This window comes from Oncorhynchus masou, chromosome 13, assembly GCF_036934945.1.
Source record: "Oncorhynchus masou masou isolate Uvic2021 chromosome 13, UVic_Omas_1.1, whole genome shotgun sequence".
In the NCBI taxonomy this organism is placed as follows: domain Eukaryota; kingdom Metazoa; phylum Chordata; class Actinopteri; order Salmoniformes; family Salmonidae; genus Oncorhynchus; species Oncorhynchus masou.
Window position 1 is genome coordinate 39,369,803 of NC_088224.1, and position 18,573 is coordinate 39,388,375.

Genomic DNA, 18,573 nt, shown 5'->3' on the forward strand with positions numbered 1-18,573 from the left:
GCTGATCCGTATGATGTGGAAGTTGATGATTGTTTCTCAAGTTTCTTCCGGGTAGCTAGCATGTCATGTGACAAACTGTGGCGATTCTGAAAAGTAAGTAGTCGTTTATTGCTCGGTTTCAGATTGAGTGTTTATTGCTCAGCAAATGTGTATAGTTTCAATATTCAGTGAAACACGACGAGCAAGAAATGTAGACAGTTGCTTGGTCAGGCATAGATACCTATGAAGCTAGGAAAATAACGTCCCTAGCTTCCCACATTTGGGAAGCTAGCGTAGCGTGCGAGCTAACGTCCAGTCCTTGCATTCATAATAACTACGTCTGCATCTGAGAGATTACTTTCCCTCAGCCCCTTCGCTCAGTTTACCAAACAAAATGTCAGGGCCAGGCTGTTGAAATTACACATTGTGCATTTTAACACGAACACAGATTGTGCCGTTTAACACCGCTAATAGCCAACTAACGTTCCTGTTGTATCACATGACTGATTACATAGATAGCCTTGAATTTGCATTAGTTCACTTCTGGTCCTCTTCTTTATATTGATTTCAGGGTTCAAGATGACCACACTTCTCCGCTTGCTCCTGGGGGCTGGCCCCCTGCTGTCACAACTTGTCCTCAGCCCCGTACATGGATCTGACAATGCCACCCTCCCATTGGTTATGTGGCATGGAATGGGTAAGCACTTAGATGCATAATACTAGAACATTATGTTTTCACATACGGCAATGATGTTTCTCAGTTTGGCAGAATGGCTAAGCAAGGAAGGGGAGGCCACTTCCTATATTTGCCTGTGGCCCTTAGATAAGTAATGCAATGTCAGATAGTGTATATAGACCCTGTTCTTGTTTCTGTTTGAATACAGGAGACAGCTGTTGCAACCCTCTCAGCATGGGCTCCATAAAGAAGATGATCGAGGAAGCAATCCCTGGCATTGACGTCCTGTCTCTGATGATTGGCAAGACTGTCATTCAGGTACTTTCCACTCTCCTTGAACCTATCTCTGTGGCAGGGCTAGCGCCAAAATGAATAAGTTGGACGGGCATTTGATTTCCATAGGCAGGCTAGTTTTTTCGGACGAACCTATGTGATTTTTATTTTATTTTTAATGGTTGTTATAGTAAAGACCAGTTTCAAATTTGGTGAAGCTTACAATTTACCCTACCATTTCTACCGATCTGTGTGCCAGTTATGATTATTTTTATATGTGCATTTTTGTGGAACAGTTATATTTCTATAATGTTTTTGTTTCTCAAAATCATTGTCACGTAGTTAATCATAAAAATCATAATTAAAATGATACAAATCTCAAAGTTAAAATTCAACTAATGCGAGAGCTGTATGGACACATTGATACACCGTGAGCCGTTGGCAGCTAAAGAAATGAGCACATGGAACTCAGAGATTGCCTGTAGGTCAATGCAGCAGTAGGCCTGTAACTTCCATTGTCAACTAAGTAAAATAAAACCTAAAGCAAACAAATAAAAACAAAAAATAACCTGATTTATATTCAGGTTCTTTCAATTGCATTCATCTCTGTACCCTGCCTCTCTTACCATCTGTCTTGACTTGAGCTATAGCTAGTGAAGATTTTTCAAATATTGTGAGGAACTATTATCATTCCCAATGACTCAAAACAAAAAGGACTTTGTTGACTTAATGTTGATTTATACAATGTGGACCTGAGGCTGCGTACGAAGGGTTTGATGCAAATGCAGGGGAGGGGGGGGGGGCAAGAAAATTGAAGAGACTAAAACCTGAGATCTGTATATAATGACGAGATGCTCATGTCTCCGCCCTAACAACGGGAGTCGTCCCAGAGGCAGGAAGGCAGGCGACAAGCTTAGGTATGCATATTATGCCCATAGAAACACATTAGGCTTATTTTGGACAGATTTTCGCAAATAGTGAGCCCTCTCTTACTCTGCTGAAACTTTCTCACCGGCGAAAGCATCTGTTAGCGAAACAGCGCCCCTCTGTCTTAATATATGTGGCCCATGTATCTGATGCTGTTTGGCCAGAAATAGTGTGACATGCCATACTCTTTTGATCCAGACATTATCAGATACAGTTGAAGTTGGAAGTTTACATACACTTAGGTTGGAGTCATTAACTCGTTTTTCAACCACTTCACAAATTTCTTGCTAATAAACTATAGTTTTGGCAATTCGGTTAGGACATCTACTTTGTGCATGACACAAGTCATTCTTCCAACAATTGTTTACAGACAGATTATTTCACTTAATTCATTGTATCACAATTCCAGTTGGTCAGAAGTTTACATACACTAATTTGGCTGTGCCTTTAAACAGGTTGGAAATTCATGGCTTTAGAAGCTTCTGATAGGCTAATTGACATAATTTGAGTCAATTGGTGATGTACCTGTGGATTTATTTCAAGGCCTACCTTCAAACTCAGTGCCTCTTTGCTTGACATCATAGGAAAATCAAAAGAAATCAGCCAAGACCTCAGAAAATAAATGGTAGACCTCCACAAGTCTGGTTCATCCTTGGGAGCAAATTCCAAACACCTGCAGGTACCACGTTCATCTGTACAAACAATAGTACGCAAGTATAAACACCATGGGACCAAGCAGCCGTCATACTGGGGCGGCAGGGTAGCCTAGAGCATTGGACTAGTAACCGAAAGGTTGCAAGTTCGAATCCCCGAGCTGACAAGGTACAAATCTGTCATTCTGCCCCTGAACAGGCAGTTAACCCACTGTTCCTACGCCGTCATTGAAAATAAGAATTTGTTCTTAACTGACTTGCCTAGTAAAATAAAAAAAATAAAAAAATACTGCTCAGGAAGGCGATGCATTGTCACCTAGTGATGAACGTACTTTGGTGCTAAAAGTGCAAATCAATCCCAGAACAGCAAATGGCCTTGTGAAGATGCTGGAGGAAACAGGTACAAAAGTGTATATATATACAGTGGCTTCTTCCTTGCTGAGCGGCCTTTCAGATTATGTCGATAGAGGACTTGTTTTACTGTGTGTGATATATATATCTATATCACACACAGTAAAACAAGTCCTCTATCGACATAATCTGAAAGGCCGCTCAGCAAGGAAGAAGCCACTGCTCCAAAACCGCCAGAAAAAAGCGAGACTACATTTTGCAACTGCACATGGGGACAAAGATGGTACTTTTTGGATGAATGTCCTCTGGTCTGATTAAACAAAAAGAACACCATCCGAACCGTGAAGCATGGGGGTGGCAGCCTCATGTTGTGGGGGTGCTTTGCTGCATGAGGGACTGGTGCACTTCACAAAATAGATGGCATCATGAGGGAGAAAAATTGTGGATATATTGAAGCAACATCTCAAGACATCATTCAGGAAGTTAAAGCTTGGTCGCAAATGGGTCTTCCAAATAGACAATGACCCCAAGCATACTTCCAAAGTTGTGGCAAAATGGCCACAACTTTGTGGGCAGAACTGATAAAGCGTGTGCGAGCAAGGATGCCTAAAAACCTGACTCAATTACACCAGCTTTGTCAGGAGGAATGGGCCAAAATTCACCCAACTTGTTGTGGACTACCCAAAACGTTTGACCCAAGTTAATCAATTTATAGGCAACGCTACCAAATGCTAATTGAATGTATGTAAACTTCTAACCCACTGGGAATGTGATGAAAGAAATAAAAGCTGAAATAAATAATTCTCTATTATTCTGACATTTTACATTCTTAAAATAAAGTGGTGATCCTAACTGACCTAAGACAGGGAATGTTTACTAGGATTAAATGTCAGGAATTGTGAAAAACTGAGTTTAAATATATTTGGCTAAGGTGTATGTAAACTTCCGACTTCAACTGTACATGGTCTACACATACTGAGACAGCGTGGCCTCAGTATGTGTAGACCATGTACAGTTGAAGATGCTTTTTCTGTGATTGAACAGTCTTCTGTCGGCGCACATCTCGGTCAAATAAATGATAATTATTTAGACTGGCAAGGAGGTACGGTAAGGTGGGCCAGGCTCCCTAAGGCCTGTCCGTAACTCCGGCCCTGCTCAGTGGTGGACAGTCAATACCTGCGGTGACCGGTGTGGATGCATGCCTTTTCTCCAGCCAAGCAGTAACGCACACGTTCCTACTAATGAAAGCTTTGATTGAAGTCGATTCGTAGAATCGAGTGTGTTACTGCGGTGCTTGTACTCACCGGCCTTTGTAGGGTAAAATAGCTCACCCTCTGACCTATTTTCTGAAATGATATTCCTGTTTGCCAACTTTGTTACGTTCCCACCATGAACTTTCTTGCCTCATATCTACCCCTCAGGACACAGAGAATGGTTTCTTCATGGACGTCAATGAGCAGGTGTCCATGGTGTGCAGCCAGCTCGCCCAGGATCCCAAGCTGAAGGATGGTTACAATGCCATGGGCTTCTCTCAGGGAGGGCAGTTCCTGTAAGTGTCTCTGGACCCCTACTCACAAAGCCCCTCAGATTTTTTTTTTAAATAGAATGTTAGAGATTGGGAAGGGCCACTCCGGTTCTGGAGAGCTGCAGTACACTTTGACACCTATTCAACCAATGTAGTTAAATCAGGTGTCTTATAGCCGAGGTGGAACAAAAGCCTGCGGTCCTCAAGGAGTTGACCATCCCAGGTAAGCGGAGGAATATACTTTATACAAGAAGCTGTCATTCCCAGTTCTTCACCTTTCCACCTCTTTTCCCCCTAGGAGGGCAGTGGCGCAGCGCTGTCCATCTCCTCCAATGAAAACCCTGATCTCTGTTGGGGGACAACAACAAGGTAACGGCACCATGGCAACAGTGCCTTGTCTCTATTCAGCAACATTGTTTTCCATTCACTTCCTGACAGTTGTGTAATGATTCTATTCTCCACATTCACAGGGGTGTATGGTCTCCCTCGATGCCCTGGAGAGAGCTCCCATATCTGTGACTGGATTCGCAAGGAACTCAACTCAGGAGCCTATACCGATATTGTGCAAAAACAGTGAGTGTAGGCTTACAACTCAGAAGGAAATTGTTATGTTTGAGACAAGTCAGCAGTACCCAGGTAATCAGTATGACATAGTTACTGTATGTTTTTGAGAGGATGCGCAAAGAAAAGACAGTGCTTTGTGTATTGTGGCTGTTATCTCGTGGTACATTTGGAATCCTTGTCTTTATCAGCTTGGTGCAGGCACAGTACTGGCACGACCCACTGAATGACGACCTGTACAAAAAACACAGCCTCTTCCTGGCTGATATCAATCAGGAGCGGGTTAGTATGGTGCTCGTTTTCAGAATCGGACATTATTTGATTGTTCATACTGTGCTGTTTGTCTCCATAACTGTATTCCAATTTAATTCAAATGATCTGCTGCATTTCACCTCACAGGTGGTGAACGAGACTTACAAGAAGAACCTCCAACTGCTGGACAAGTTTGTGATGGTCAAGTTCTTGCAGGACAGCGTTGTTGATCCAGTTGACACCGAGGTAAATACTGAGCACATCGTGACAACCTCTCTTGATGTACTGTCCTCCTCCGCCTACACTGTAATTGCTTATGAACAAGATGTTTTTCTATTTGCAATCTCTTTGTCGTAGTGGTTTGGTTTTCTGAAAACTGGTCAGGCGAAAGAGACCGAGACCCTTCAGGAGAGTGTCCTCTATAAAGAGGTAAAACCCCATCATGTTTACGCATCTTCAAACAGACACGTATTTCAATAATATAGATTGTGATATTGTGTTGATAAATGGTATCGGTTTTAAGGATCGTCTGGGACTGGCAGCGATGGAGGCAGCTGGGAAGCTGGATTTCCTGGCCACAGAAGGAGATCACCTTCAGTTCACCGATGAGTGGTTCAATGCCAAACTAGTGCCTTACCTGCGCTAAAAACACCTAGCTAGCTACACTGACATGAGTTGACGTACGCACACATTACTATTGCACTGATCATTCCGATACCATCCTGCTGTTTAAATCAAATAATGCACCTATTTATGATTTTAAAAACTGTTTTACCCCGTTAACGTACTACCACAGGGAAATAAAGTTAGTTGGTTCTCAGAGATGCAGGAGTCTAATTTGGAGATATCTATTTGAATGTAGGATCATTTGCTTAGCACTGTATTTTGGAATAAAAGTGTGGTGGGTGTTTCTTCACCAGTAGTGTAATGGTGAATAACATGGAACTAATATGTTAAGAAATCACTGGTTCTGAACTGAGTTAATTATCAAGCTCTCCTTGTGAAAAATGGCACATTTTCCCAGATAGAGCAAAACATAAGGGCTCATCCTCCCCATATTTGGCCTGCTCTTACTGTCCAGTCAGCCAATAAAGAAAAATCCCCCACATTATCAGACTCAAGACTGACTTATATTGCAACATTATTTTAATGTTTTCCTCCAGTGCTAATGAGCAAAAGTTTGATTCTTGACCCAAAGGAAATAAACTCCACATCAGCATGACAGCTACAAGAACAGGATAACCACAGAGGTTGTATTTGAGACATAAGTGGATAGGTGGGTTGATGATGGCGACAGTGGGGTTAAGACAACTAGCATTAAAAAGACATGTCTATACAGATGATTACAGCAGATAATCCAAAAATCATTCCGAGATCAAGGCAACCCCAAACTTAACCATTACCGATCAAACAGTATTTTGACGTCTTGTTGCTAAAACCACTTCCACATCATTCACCTCCATATTGTCTGAATAATATGGAATGTGTCTTGGAGGTTGAGCAAGGTATTAACATTTATTCTTTTACATTTTGCTTCAGTGTTATGATAAAAAAAAGACAGTGATCCTGCACGTAACTTGTCATTTGACCTATTTTAAGAGTGATGACATGTTATATTTAGTCACTCTATGAATGTTACCATTGTCGACTGTAAAGAGGGGTTGGTTGTACATGTGCTTCACGGCTGAATTGCATAAATGGAACTGAAACCTTGGACCCCTAAACACATGCCTCCCCCTGACCAGAAGGGAAATCCAATTAACGATTGGTTTTAGGAAATATTGGCTGATGCATTAACCACAGGTGTGATAAAAGCTTTGCTCCCTCACATTCGCTATTACGTTTATCATTAGCAAGAAATCAAAAATCAACCTGGCTGTTGGCAAACCCATTTGAATACGCTCACTGGTCATGAGGATAACCGAATCGAATAACAAGCCGCTCCCTGCAATTGGCTGAAGGAATGCTCCAGATAAAGCAAGCAGTCCTCTCATTGGCTGAAGGAGGAAACCGCTAAAGCTTTGATTGGCAGAATGGAAAAATATGGGTGCGGTTGGCATCTGTCTACTTTGTGGTTTGGTTAGCTGGTTGGTTGATCAGTCAGGTAGGCATTTGCAAAGGGGAGGCTGTTTCGAGTGCTGCGCCTCTATCCAGCGATCTCTGTACAAGTGGTGACAAGCTTCTTGCCATCCCAGACCGTCTTGAACTGCTCAGGAACAGGGATCTCAGTCTGAGAGACAAAGGAGAAATGGTAGTTTATCATCACTTTTCCACATCATATGTATTACCATGTTGTTCCATAATTGCCTTTATAATGCCAATTAGGCAAGATTCCCCCATAGATGTACTCACATAGTCTCCGTCGTTACCAGGTACCAGCACGTTCATCTCTGAGCTCTTGGCGCTGACGATCTCACACTCCAGCGAATCTTTGCTCAGGTACACGTGGCAACCGTCAGTCTTGTTGATGGAGATGGTGGGAACCTTGCCCAAGACCTGAACACACCAGAGGGTCAAGTGTGATTCTACTATGATTAAATAAATCTGTTTGGTACCGTGCAGAGATAAAACAGCCCTAAGTTTAGTAAACATGCAAAGTAATCTGTGTAATGTCACACCCACAATCAAACTGGAGACTGTCATTTACATATTAAATCAGACAAAAGCTGATCTGATCAGTTGTCACCGTTGTGTGATATCGCCATGTTCATTGACTGTACGACCAGCTTTTTTCAGTGTTCATTTTCTCATTGATGGAGATTAGAAATACACACCTGAACCTTGACGTCCCTGCAGTTGATAACCTCTACGATGCCCACAACGTCGTCAAAGACCAGACCCAGTTTCTTACAGTTGTCTACAAGAGAGGAAACCTATTAACAAATGCCCTTCGTTGACCTTTGACTTTAAAATGTGTCCACACATGGGTACGTCCTTACCTAAAGTGATGGAGTTTATCTTGCCCTTGATCTGCAGGGTGCTGTTGTTACACTTGAAGGCGTAGACCACCTGCTTGAGCTCTGTGTCGCTGATCACCATGCCCTGGACACCCTCTTGGTTCTCCTATTTGTCAATACACAGAGTAAGAGGTTAGGGGTTAGAGAGGAAATACATTCCACTCCTGAAAATGCAAATGTCTCAGGACTGTAGTGATCAGTGCATGAGAAACCTGTGCATTCAGCTCAGGGGTAAACCAACAGCCCACATCTGAAATATGCCCTTCGTGAGTTCACTGAAATGAATCTTTGAAATGCAACAGAAAGGCCATAATGTATTATTCCAGCCAAGGCGCAATTTTGATTTTGTCCACTAGATGGCAGCAGGGCATGTGGAAAGTTTTAGACTGATCCAATGCACCATTGCATATCTGTTCAATGTTGTATCAAGACTGCTCAAATGTGCATAATTGGTTTATTAATACATTTAAGTTAATAATTGTGCACTCTCCTCAAACAATAGCATGGTATTGTTTCATTGTAATAGCTTCTATAAATTGGACAGTGCAGTTAGATTAACAATAATCTAAGCTTTCTGCCCATATCAGATATGTCGATGTCATGGGCCATTTTTTTGTTACTTTCAATATCATTAGCTCAACCATCGGGGGGGGGGGGGGACATAGATCCTGTAGAGGTTTTAAGGGCTTCTGGAGAGAGAACATTGCCCATAAGAACCTTTTTCCTATAGGAGGAACTGACTGTCAGAGAAGCCGATGTGGTGCACTGACGCAGCGTTCTGGGCCTGTTTGTCAGACTGTCTTTGTTTCTCTCTGGCTGAACCGTCAAAGCCCGCTCCACTGAAGCTACATTGCCTTTCCAATCCTAACTGCCTCAACTCCCAGCCTTATATCTGAAGCCAAATATAGACATTCAATCTCCATCTCTACCATATCAATTTAAAATGTTGTTTGTTTTGCTTTTTATGTGCTTCGAGATTTTTTTCTGTAATGAAAAGCGCTATACAAGTTAAATTATTGTATACCAGTGTAAACGACTTGACAAGGACCAATATCTCACCACTTTCCACTTTTTGCCGTCAAGCTCCAGAACAGGGGGCAGCTTGTGAGAGGGGGCGGCGGTGGCCTCTGTCTTGGGGGAGCTGAAGGGCTTTGGCCCTGTGCACACCGGACCGGTCTGGGTCCTCAGGTTGGGATTCTTGTGAGTCATTTGGTCTTTGGGCACGTGCTTCAGGCCTAGGGACAAAAAGTAAAGGTAGGGAAGGAGAGGGGAACACAAATACTGACATTTACCAGAGGCTTGTATCCAGTATAGTAAGCACAAATATACTGTAAGATGGGTCAGGCGTGGTGCTATTGTCCTGGTAGACAAGGAGCAATGCCTTTACATAATGGAAGATTATATAATGAATGTAAGGGCTGGGGTCAATTTGCTTCTTACATTGTATTATTTTCTTGATCCTTTATTTAACCAAGTAAGTCACATTGAGATCCACATCTTTTTCAAGTGAGCCCTGTATGTTTCAAAGTACTTCTTAATCAATTGAGCTTCTGATTCTTTAATTTTTGCTGATGCATTATTCGATATGTACCCTTGGTGATGTCAGCTCCCTTGTTGAGGGAGGCGAAGAGGGCGTTACGGGTGTCGGGCCCCTGGTCTCCGCCACCGCCAGATGACCCGCTGAAGTCCATGGGAGGGGGAGGAGGGCCGGGGGGAGGAGGAGCGCCACCGGCAGGGTGAGCTGCAGAGGCCGAGGCTATTGGACCCTGGGATGGACAAAAAAAACAGGCAGCGCATTGGTTATACACATGCCTAGACATGGTCATTTCCTGCTCTTAACAACTGGGTCTAATTCAATAAGGCGCAATGTTTGGAACTGTGCAGATAGGAACGGCTGACAAGAAACCGACACATTGGTGATTTTACCATCCGCCCTCTATCACAGACAGACTTCTTGTTGCACATAAAACTAAAGACGTTACTTGACAACTGGGTGGGATGTTGAGTACTGTGCTGATAGACAAGTCAAACAGAGCCCAGTCTGACTCTGCATGACAGATCCTCATACATGTTAGATAAACAGAATTAGAAGGTTTCTATTTGGATCCGTTCCGCCTTCCTAAACACGCCCATGTCATTACTTCACTCATATGGTAACGGTTTGGATCACCTTTCCCTACCCCCAGCACTAAGTCTGTTGTTTATGAGCAGCCGATAACCCCCAGCACTAAGTCTGTTGTTTATGAGCAGCCAATAACCCCCAGCACTAAGTCTGTTGTTTATGAGCAGCTGATAACCCCCAGCACTAAGTTGGTTGTTTATGAGCAGCCGATAACGTGTATCCCTCCTGTAGTGACATGAGAAGTAAAGAGAGAGCGAGAATAGGGTAAAAATGACTCACGCTCTTGCTCCAGGCCAGTCCGGTGGTGTGGTGCTGTTTGATGTAGTTCTGAAGTTCTGTCCAGATAGACAGGTAGGCCTTAACCCAGTCCACATGCTTCTGGTCCCTGAGGAGTAGGACACACGGCAATTTAGCTTAGCACAACAGGAGGGTGACCAAAATGATGAAGAAAATATACATTATTCAACTATGAGATTAAAACCAAAACTTTTTGGGGTTTTGGTTTTAATTCAGCAGACGCTCTTATCCAGAGTGACTTACGGGCGCAATTAGGATTAAGTGCCTTGCTCAAGGGCACATCGACAGATTCTTCACCTACTGGTCCAACGCTCTTAACCGCTAAGCTACCTGCCACCCACTTGGCAGTCAGAAAAAGGTTAAAAGGCCAACAAACAGCAGATGGTCCTTACTTCTCCTTGTAGTCCTTGAGCACCCGGTTGGTGTAGAACTGGGCAGCATCCTGCATCTCCTTCACATAGGGACCTGGCTTAGGAGCCTGGAAGAGCAAGAACGTCGCAGGAGATTTATTGCTCTTCAAAACAGCCTGTGGACACGGCTCGTGCGATGGCTTACGAGGGTTTATTAGATGCGTGCATTGCATCCGCTGGCATACCAAAGTCTAGGTTTAACTTTGTTCATTATTGATCAGACTAAAATGCAGCAGTTCTCATTCATATTCATTACTCAAAATTATCATCAGAATTCCAGAGTTTCAACACTGATGCACTGTTGCTAAAAGGGACCGTTTCAGTTTCACTGCCAAACAACCGTCTCAGGACTTCCGCAGAATGAAAGACATGCTTGTTTCCAGCAATCACACACACACACAGGTTACAACGCCAAGGCCCTCCACTCACCATGGCGACCCAGCCGAGGGCAGGCACGCTTTCGCTGATGGCCGAGAGGTGGTTGAAGAGGGGCGAGGAGCGGTTCTGCTCGCGGAACGTCTGCACCTGCTGGATCACTTTGGAGACGGGGATCAGGAGAGCAGTCAAGGATGCCTATAGAGGGAAAATAACCATTACTTAAATCATAACATCCTAGAGATGCAAATAAAGGAATGTATTTGCACCTGAAGACAAAATATAAATCACCAACCAGGGTGGAATAACGTGCAATTAATTACTTTGAATAATATATGTGGCAAGAGAATGTAGGAAAGCCATGCCATTGGAATCAGTTAACCGAATTGCTACACTGCTGATTCAATACCAATATGTCCGTTAATGAGACAACTACAGTAAATGCACTGTTGAGTTGATCTAAATAATGACATTCTGTTGAAAACTATGTCATGTCCAGGGTCAAGGTGATCGCTGATGGGTGAACCAACTCACATCAGAGGGCTTCTGGGAGCCGGAGGCTGTGACAAGGAGCTGTCTCTGACATGAGAACGCCTGCTTCATCATGTCCGCCTGAGAGAGGGAGAGACAGAAAGGGATGAGAAAAGGTCCAGGTTTGGTTAACTGAATCGTACACATCCACCAATAAGCGTGACATGAGACCTGAGGAGCATTACTAGCCAACTTTTCCCTCTTGTGCAATTTAACTTACATGCTTCTGGACGTCGCCCCCTATCTGCTGGCTGAGGGTCATGTACTGGCCAACAGAGCCCGTGATGATGGCATCATAGGCCTCCACGTAAGCTGCCACGACTGCAAGGAATGGGTGGCAACGGGCAGATACCAATGTTTATACGATATGTTTGTTCTGCTTGTGAGTCATGTTTTAATTTTACCTCCATTATCTAAGACAAAACAAACGATGACAACTGGTACTGTGGAAATTTCTTTAGCATTATTAGGACCAGGTCTCGCAATTCAGTCTCCGTCTTTCCCTGACTTCTCGCATCCGTGTTTCCGTGAAAAGGGTTACAATATGAAATATCCTAAAGGTTACCTCCAGTAGAGCCTCCAGTAGAGCCTCCAGCAGAGCCTCCAGCAGAGCCTCCAGCAGAGCCACCGCCACCTCCCGACACTGCCTCCAAACGACTCACAGCCACCTCCAGCCGCTGCACCAGACTTGCCAACGCCGCCATTCCTGGGGACAGACGACACATCAGCTGATGGGCTCAGTGGTCACTGCTCGTTTTACTATAAAAGTATCACAAGCGGTCGTTGACAGCAAGTGGTTGAGACTGTCTGAATCATGTCGGCTTTTCATTTAAAGTTGTTCATTAAGTTGTGCATTAGTACGCCTACTTGTCTTGGTATGTTAGTCTTTTGTCATTCCGTTACTCATACATTGTCTATAAAAAAATTAAAAAAATAGGTAGCCTACTGCTATTTTGGCAATAAAAATCAGAGATCACGGCCATAGATACAACTGGACAGAGAACAACCAAAAGGGGGGAGACGAGTTGTAACTTTAACCAACCTAGTGGTTAAACAATGAGTACTGGAATGGGGTTGGGGGACAAGACCTCCTGAGTACAGGTATGAATGGAATAATACTGGCCTTCCCTCCCTGTCATTCCCATTACGCAACCTTCACCCGGGCCAGATTACACCAAAGCAACCACTCATAACTACACTGAACAAAAAATATCAAGCGCAACATGCAACAATTTTTTGATTTTACAGAGTTACAGTTCATATAAGGAAATCAGTCAATTGAAATAAATTCATTCGGTCCTAAATCTATGGATTTCACATGACTGGGAAAAGAAATATGCATCTGTTGGGTCACAGATAGCTTAAAAGGGTAGGGGCGTGGATCAGAAAACCTGTAAGTATCTGGTGTGACTACCATTTGCCCCATGCAGTGCGACACATCTCCTTCGCATAGAATTGATCAGGCTGTTGATTGTGGCCTGTTGTCCCACTCTTCTTCAATGACTGTGCGAAGTTACTGGATATTGGCGGGAACTGAAACATGCTATCGTACACGTCGATCCAGAACATCCTAAACATGCTCAATGTGACCTAATGCACGTCTAGGCTAATTGAACACAGCTAAATCTATACTCAACAACAGTCCTCTGTGTTGACAAAGTGGGAAGTGATAAGTGTTGTTAGAGCCTCTCTACTGTTGTGAAATGCCCTTGCAGGAGTGCAGACACAAACAGACACACCCTATAGGCTGACATTGTGTAATAGAAACCGGATCCCCTTTTCATCAGACTGACTGTCTCAGGTACTGTCAGCTGAGTGGAAACACAGTCTTCATCCCATTAATGACAATGGGTCCATGTCGCTCTATTCTCCTGGGATAATACCCTCACCATTCACTTTCTCAGAACAAAGCAATGCTTGTCACATAGTGCAGGGTATGCAAAAAAAAATAATTCAATGGCTCTTGATTTGGTTAGAGATAAACATGTGTTCTGTATAGTGTACAGATGATCATTGATCACTCAAACTGCACTTTCTGTATTTACTGACTGTATACAGTGCATTCGGAAAGTATTCAAACCCCTTCTGTGATGTTACAGCCTTATTCTAAAATGGATTAAAATGTCCCCCCCCTCATCAATTTACACACAATACTCCATAATGAAAAAAAGTTCAGGTTTTTAGAAATGTTTGCACATTTAAAAATAAAAACTGAAATACCTTATTTATATACACTACCGTTCAAAAGTTTGGGGTCACTTGGAAATGTCCTTGTTTTTGAAAGAAAAGCAACTTTTTTGTCCATTAAAATAACATTAAATTGATCAGAAATCAATTTAATGTGTAAACATTTAATGTTGTAAATTACTATTGTAGCTGGAAATGGCAGATTTTTATGGAATATCTACATAGGCATAGAGGCTCATTATCAGCCACCTTCACTCCTGTGTTCCAATGCCATATTGTGTTAGCTAATCCAAGTTTATCATTTTAAAAAGGCTAATTGATCATTAGAAAACCCTTTTGCAATTATGTTAACACAGCTGGAAACTGTTGTTCTGATTAAAGAAGCAGTGAAACTGTCCTTTAGGCTAGTTGAGTATCCGGAGCATCAGCATTTGTGTGTTCGATTACAGGATCAAAATGGCAAGAAACAAAGAACTTTCTTCTGAAATACGTCAGTTTCTGGCCATTTTGTAATCAAACCCACAAATGCTGATGCGGCAGATACTCAACTAGTCTAAAGGCCAGTTTTATTGCTTATTTAAAATCAGTACAAGTTTCCAGCTGTGCTAACAATTAAAAACGTTTTCTAATGATCAATTAGCCTTTTAAAATGATAAACGTGGATTAGCTAACATAACGAGCCATTGGAACACAGGAGTGATGGTTGCTGATAATAGGCCTCCGTACGCCTATGTATATATTCCATTAAAAAAGTGTCTACACTGTATTTCTAATCAATTTCATGTTATTTTAATGGACAAAAAAAATTGCTTCTCTCAAAATTTCTTAGTGACACCAAACCTTTGAACGGTAGTGTAAGTATTCAGACCCTTTGCTATGAGACTGCAAATTGAGCTCAGGTGCATCCTGTTGCCATTGATTTTACTGTTTCTAGAACTTGATTAGAGTCCACCTGTGGTAAATTCAATTGATTGGACATGATTTTGAAAGGCACACACCTGTCTATATAAGGTCCCACACTTGACAGTGCATGTAGCGCGCCGAGACAGGATTGTGTCGAGGCACAGATCTGGGGACGGGTACCAAAACATTTCTGCAGCATTTTCATTTAACTTTAATTGAAGTTCCCAAGAACACAGTGGCCTCCCATCATTCTTAAATGAGAGAGGTTTGGAACCACCAATACTCTTCCTAGAGCTGGCCCCCCAGCCAAACTGAGCAATCTGGGGAGAAGGGCCTTGGTCAGGGAAGTGACCAAGAACCCGATGGTCACAGAGTTCCTCTGTGAAGCTGGGAGAACCTTCCAGAAGAACAACCATCTCTGCAGCACTCCAGCAACCAGGCATTTATGGTAGAGTGGCGAGATGGAAACCACTCCTCAGTAAAAAAGGCACATGACCGCCCACATGGAGTATGCCAAAAAGCACAAAATATTTTCAGACCATAAGAAACAGGATTCTCTGTTCTGATGAAACCAAGATTGAACTCTTTGGCCTAAATGCCAAGCGTAACGTCTGGAGGAAACCTGGCACCATCCCTACCGTGAAGCATGTTGGAGGCAGCAACATGCTGTGGGGATGTTTTTCAGCTACAGGGACTGGGAGACTAGTCAGGATCGAGGGAAAGACGAACGGAGCAAAGTACAGAGAGATCCTTGATGAAAACCTGCTCCAGAGCAGACTGGGGCAAAGGTTCAGCTTCCAACAGGACAACGACCCTAAGCACACAGTCAAGACAACTCAGTGGCTTTGGGACAAGTCTCTAAATGTCGTGGAGTGGCCCAGCCAGAGCCTGATAAAACATTTCTGGAGACATGAAAATAGCTGTGTAGCGACGCTCCCCATCCAACCTGACAGATCTTGAGAGGATCTGCAGAGATGAATGGAAGAAAATAGGTGTTCATAAATACAGGTGTGCCTAGCTTGTAGCGTCATACCCAAGAAGAGGCAAGGCTGTAATTGCTTCAACAAAGTACGGAGTAAAGGTTCTGAATACTTATGTAAATGTATTTAACTTTTTTTTTTAATATACATTTGCAAACATTTCTAAAAACCTGATATTGCTTTGTCATTATGGGGTATTGTGTGTAGATTGAGGAATAAACACAATTTAATAAATTTTAGGATGCTGTAACGTAAATGTGGAAAAAGTCAAGGGGTCTGAATACTTTCCGAATGCACTGTATATCATTTGCCCATCTTTGAATGTGTTATCTATTCAGAACCGCGACCAAACTTTCCCCATGTGCATAATAAAGTAATCTTGTCAAATTTGGTATCAGTGCATACCCTTGACCTAAATGTATGGGCTAGGCATTGTGCTTGTAAAAAAGGCTCTTCAAGGGCTGGTGGACCCCGAGTCCAATTTATTCGCTCTGGATAAGAGCGTCTGCCAAGTGACTTAAATGTAATGTAATGTAATTTGACTTCCGTGCAATGACTCAACCTAGGCCTGCTGCTGTGGTTAAAGCAGGGTGGGTCAACTTGTGTTGCTTATATGGACAGTTAGGAAACAGTGCTTAAAGTGCGCATGGAAAGTAGGAAGAAGACATCTTTTAATTGCCTAATTGCGCACTGCAGCTACCGACGGTTGGAAGTCCTCCAAGTGATGAGCACCTGGAAACTAGCCTGTCCAAGGAAAATAAATCTGCAGGTTTCAAGAGCGTTCTATTATTCAAGGGACCATTGGCAATAACACATTGTTTCACTTTTCAGCATAGATATCAGACCCTGTGAATGAGGGATTTTAGTATGTTACACAATTTTTCCAACACACTCGGGAAAGACGTGCATTCAGACATACTAGGGAGAAGGAGTTCAGGCACAGTCTGTCTGCGGTGTGTTCTGGTCAAGGATTACATTTTTTTTAAACAACACTTTTCTGCTTTAGTAATTAGAAAAGTATGGTAAATATACGCCGGCGTCTTGCGCCTACCGGTATCCAGAGTCATACACACCGTTTGGGCTAGACAATGTTCCATCAAGCTATCATGGCTAGCGAAGCACCGCTAATCTTCACAAACCGATGATAATGAGATTGGGAGTCGGCCCGAGGTAGCTATCTATAGTTAGCCTATGCTAGGTAGCTAGCTGGAAACAATGAAATAGCTAACGTTAGCTGTGGCGTATTCATTATGCAGATTTTGTTGCAAAACCTTAATTGAAAGGAAGCAAACCGAACGAAACGGGATTTGAAACCTGAATTTGTCCCAATAGAAACTCTCGATTTACTATAGTTCTTAAACGGTAACGTAAACGGTTTCCGTAATGTATACGTACAACACCCTGTTCTGACAGTAAGAGTATGGGTTGGTTAACAACAACCTCTAACGATTTAGCTAGTCAGCTCGATCCCCTCCCTGTCTTTCGGCATTCCTGTATTTTAATGCATACCCCTCCCTTGTAGTGTTGCACACTAGTCTGCGAAAATAAATAACTACACATTTGGGTTGAGGCGTTTTAACATACTGAAATGCACAACACTATTCCAATAATGCATCATGGAATAATGTCTAGCTAATACAATTTGACATCAAGACAGCAATCATAAGGTTAAATCATAACGATAATTTCGGAAAGATTCCTTCATGCAATGAGGGCGCATTATGACATGGACTATTATGCACCTAAAACAATTTACAGAGGAATAATATAAAGCAGCATCGTCCCACAGAGTAACAAAACCTCCTCCTTACCTGCTAAATTGGACAAGCACTGATTAGGACTTTAATCACGGTCAATTGTGTGTAGGAGCTAGCAGACGTACTGCTCTGCCTATTCTTCCAGTATAAAACAGACAGTACAGTATGAAGATGGGCTAAAACTGCTTCTCCAATAGAAATCCCCGATCACGCTTGTAGGCGATGTCATGGCGACGTTGGCTGGCTAAGGTCATGCGCAGAAATACGTCATCGGGTCTAACGGTTGTCTCGTGTCAAACTGCGCACGTGCAAGCCGTCAAATCAAAGGCATTCCTTCGATATAAAATAGTTTTTACGAAAATGAAAACGTATCAGTTTGACACTTTCACACGGTTGGAGTAATAAAATGTACAACTACTTAAGACATTGGCTCGAAATCTAAGTTGTGCTTTTAGATTTCGAGAAAATTAACAACTAAGGAAGAATTGTTCCCTTCTCTCATTGACTTCTCAAACCCATAACCCCGACCCTGCTCTGTTTGGTCTGTAAACGCACGCGTTCCCGAAAGTCTCTCGATGTTGCGCTTCTGGGTTTAGAAACTCTGTGGAATGGTTGTGGACGTTCCCAGTTGTCACCGCGCGGAGTTTCCGCTCTTATTCGCGCAACAATTCCTTTCCCTTATAAGGATAAGAGAGAGAGAGAGAGTGCAGACACATGAAATAGAACACAACAAACATTATTCCTCATCTTCTGAAATAAAATGTCATCCCTTTCTCTGGTCTCAATTGCAATGCATCTGTCATTGTTCGAAACACAGTATGGCCCTCACTGTTATAAATTGCTTATAACGTCATATT

General features: G+C 42.8%; 2 protein-coding genes across 2 annotated transcripts; one reads left to right on the forward strand and one right to left on the reverse strand.

The window, feature by feature from the left end:
- The first annotated feature begins 4 nt into the window (after positions 1–4).
- LOC135552302 (palmitoyl-protein thioesterase 1-like) lies at positions 5–6,305 on the forward strand. The gene is made up of 10 exons (XM_064983844.1): positions 5–93; positions 551–676; positions 864–973; positions 4,281–4,408; positions 4,683–4,753; positions 4,855–4,957; positions 5,137–5,227; positions 5,345–5,443; positions 5,555–5,626; positions 5,721–6,305. Exons 2-10 carry the CDS (start codon positions 559–561, stop codon positions 5,841–5,843), a joined length of 915 nt encoding a protein of 304 aa, XP_064839916.1. The 5' UTR covers positions 5–93; positions 551–558; the 3' UTR covers positions 5,844–6,305.
- Positions 6,306–6,325: 20 nt separating this feature from the next.
- LOC135552301 (adenylyl cyclase-associated protein 1-like) lies at positions 6,326–17,912 on the reverse strand. Its single transcript, XM_064983842.1, has 13 exons — positions 17,771–17,912; positions 12,455–12,595; positions 12,110–12,210; positions 11,893–11,970; positions 11,413–11,556; positions 10,966–11,051; positions 10,556–10,661; positions 9,746–9,920; positions 9,214–9,389; positions 8,137–8,260; positions 7,972–8,054; positions 7,550–7,693; positions 6,326–7,427 (listed from the first exon to the last, which is right to left on the reverse strand). Exons 2-13 carry the CDS (start codon positions 12,591–12,593, stop codon positions 7,344–7,346), a joined length of 1,440 nt encoding a protein of 479 aa, XP_064839914.1. The 5' UTR covers positions 12,594–12,595; positions 17,771–17,912; the 3' UTR covers positions 6,326–7,343.
- Positions 17,913–18,573: the final 661 nt, after the last annotated feature.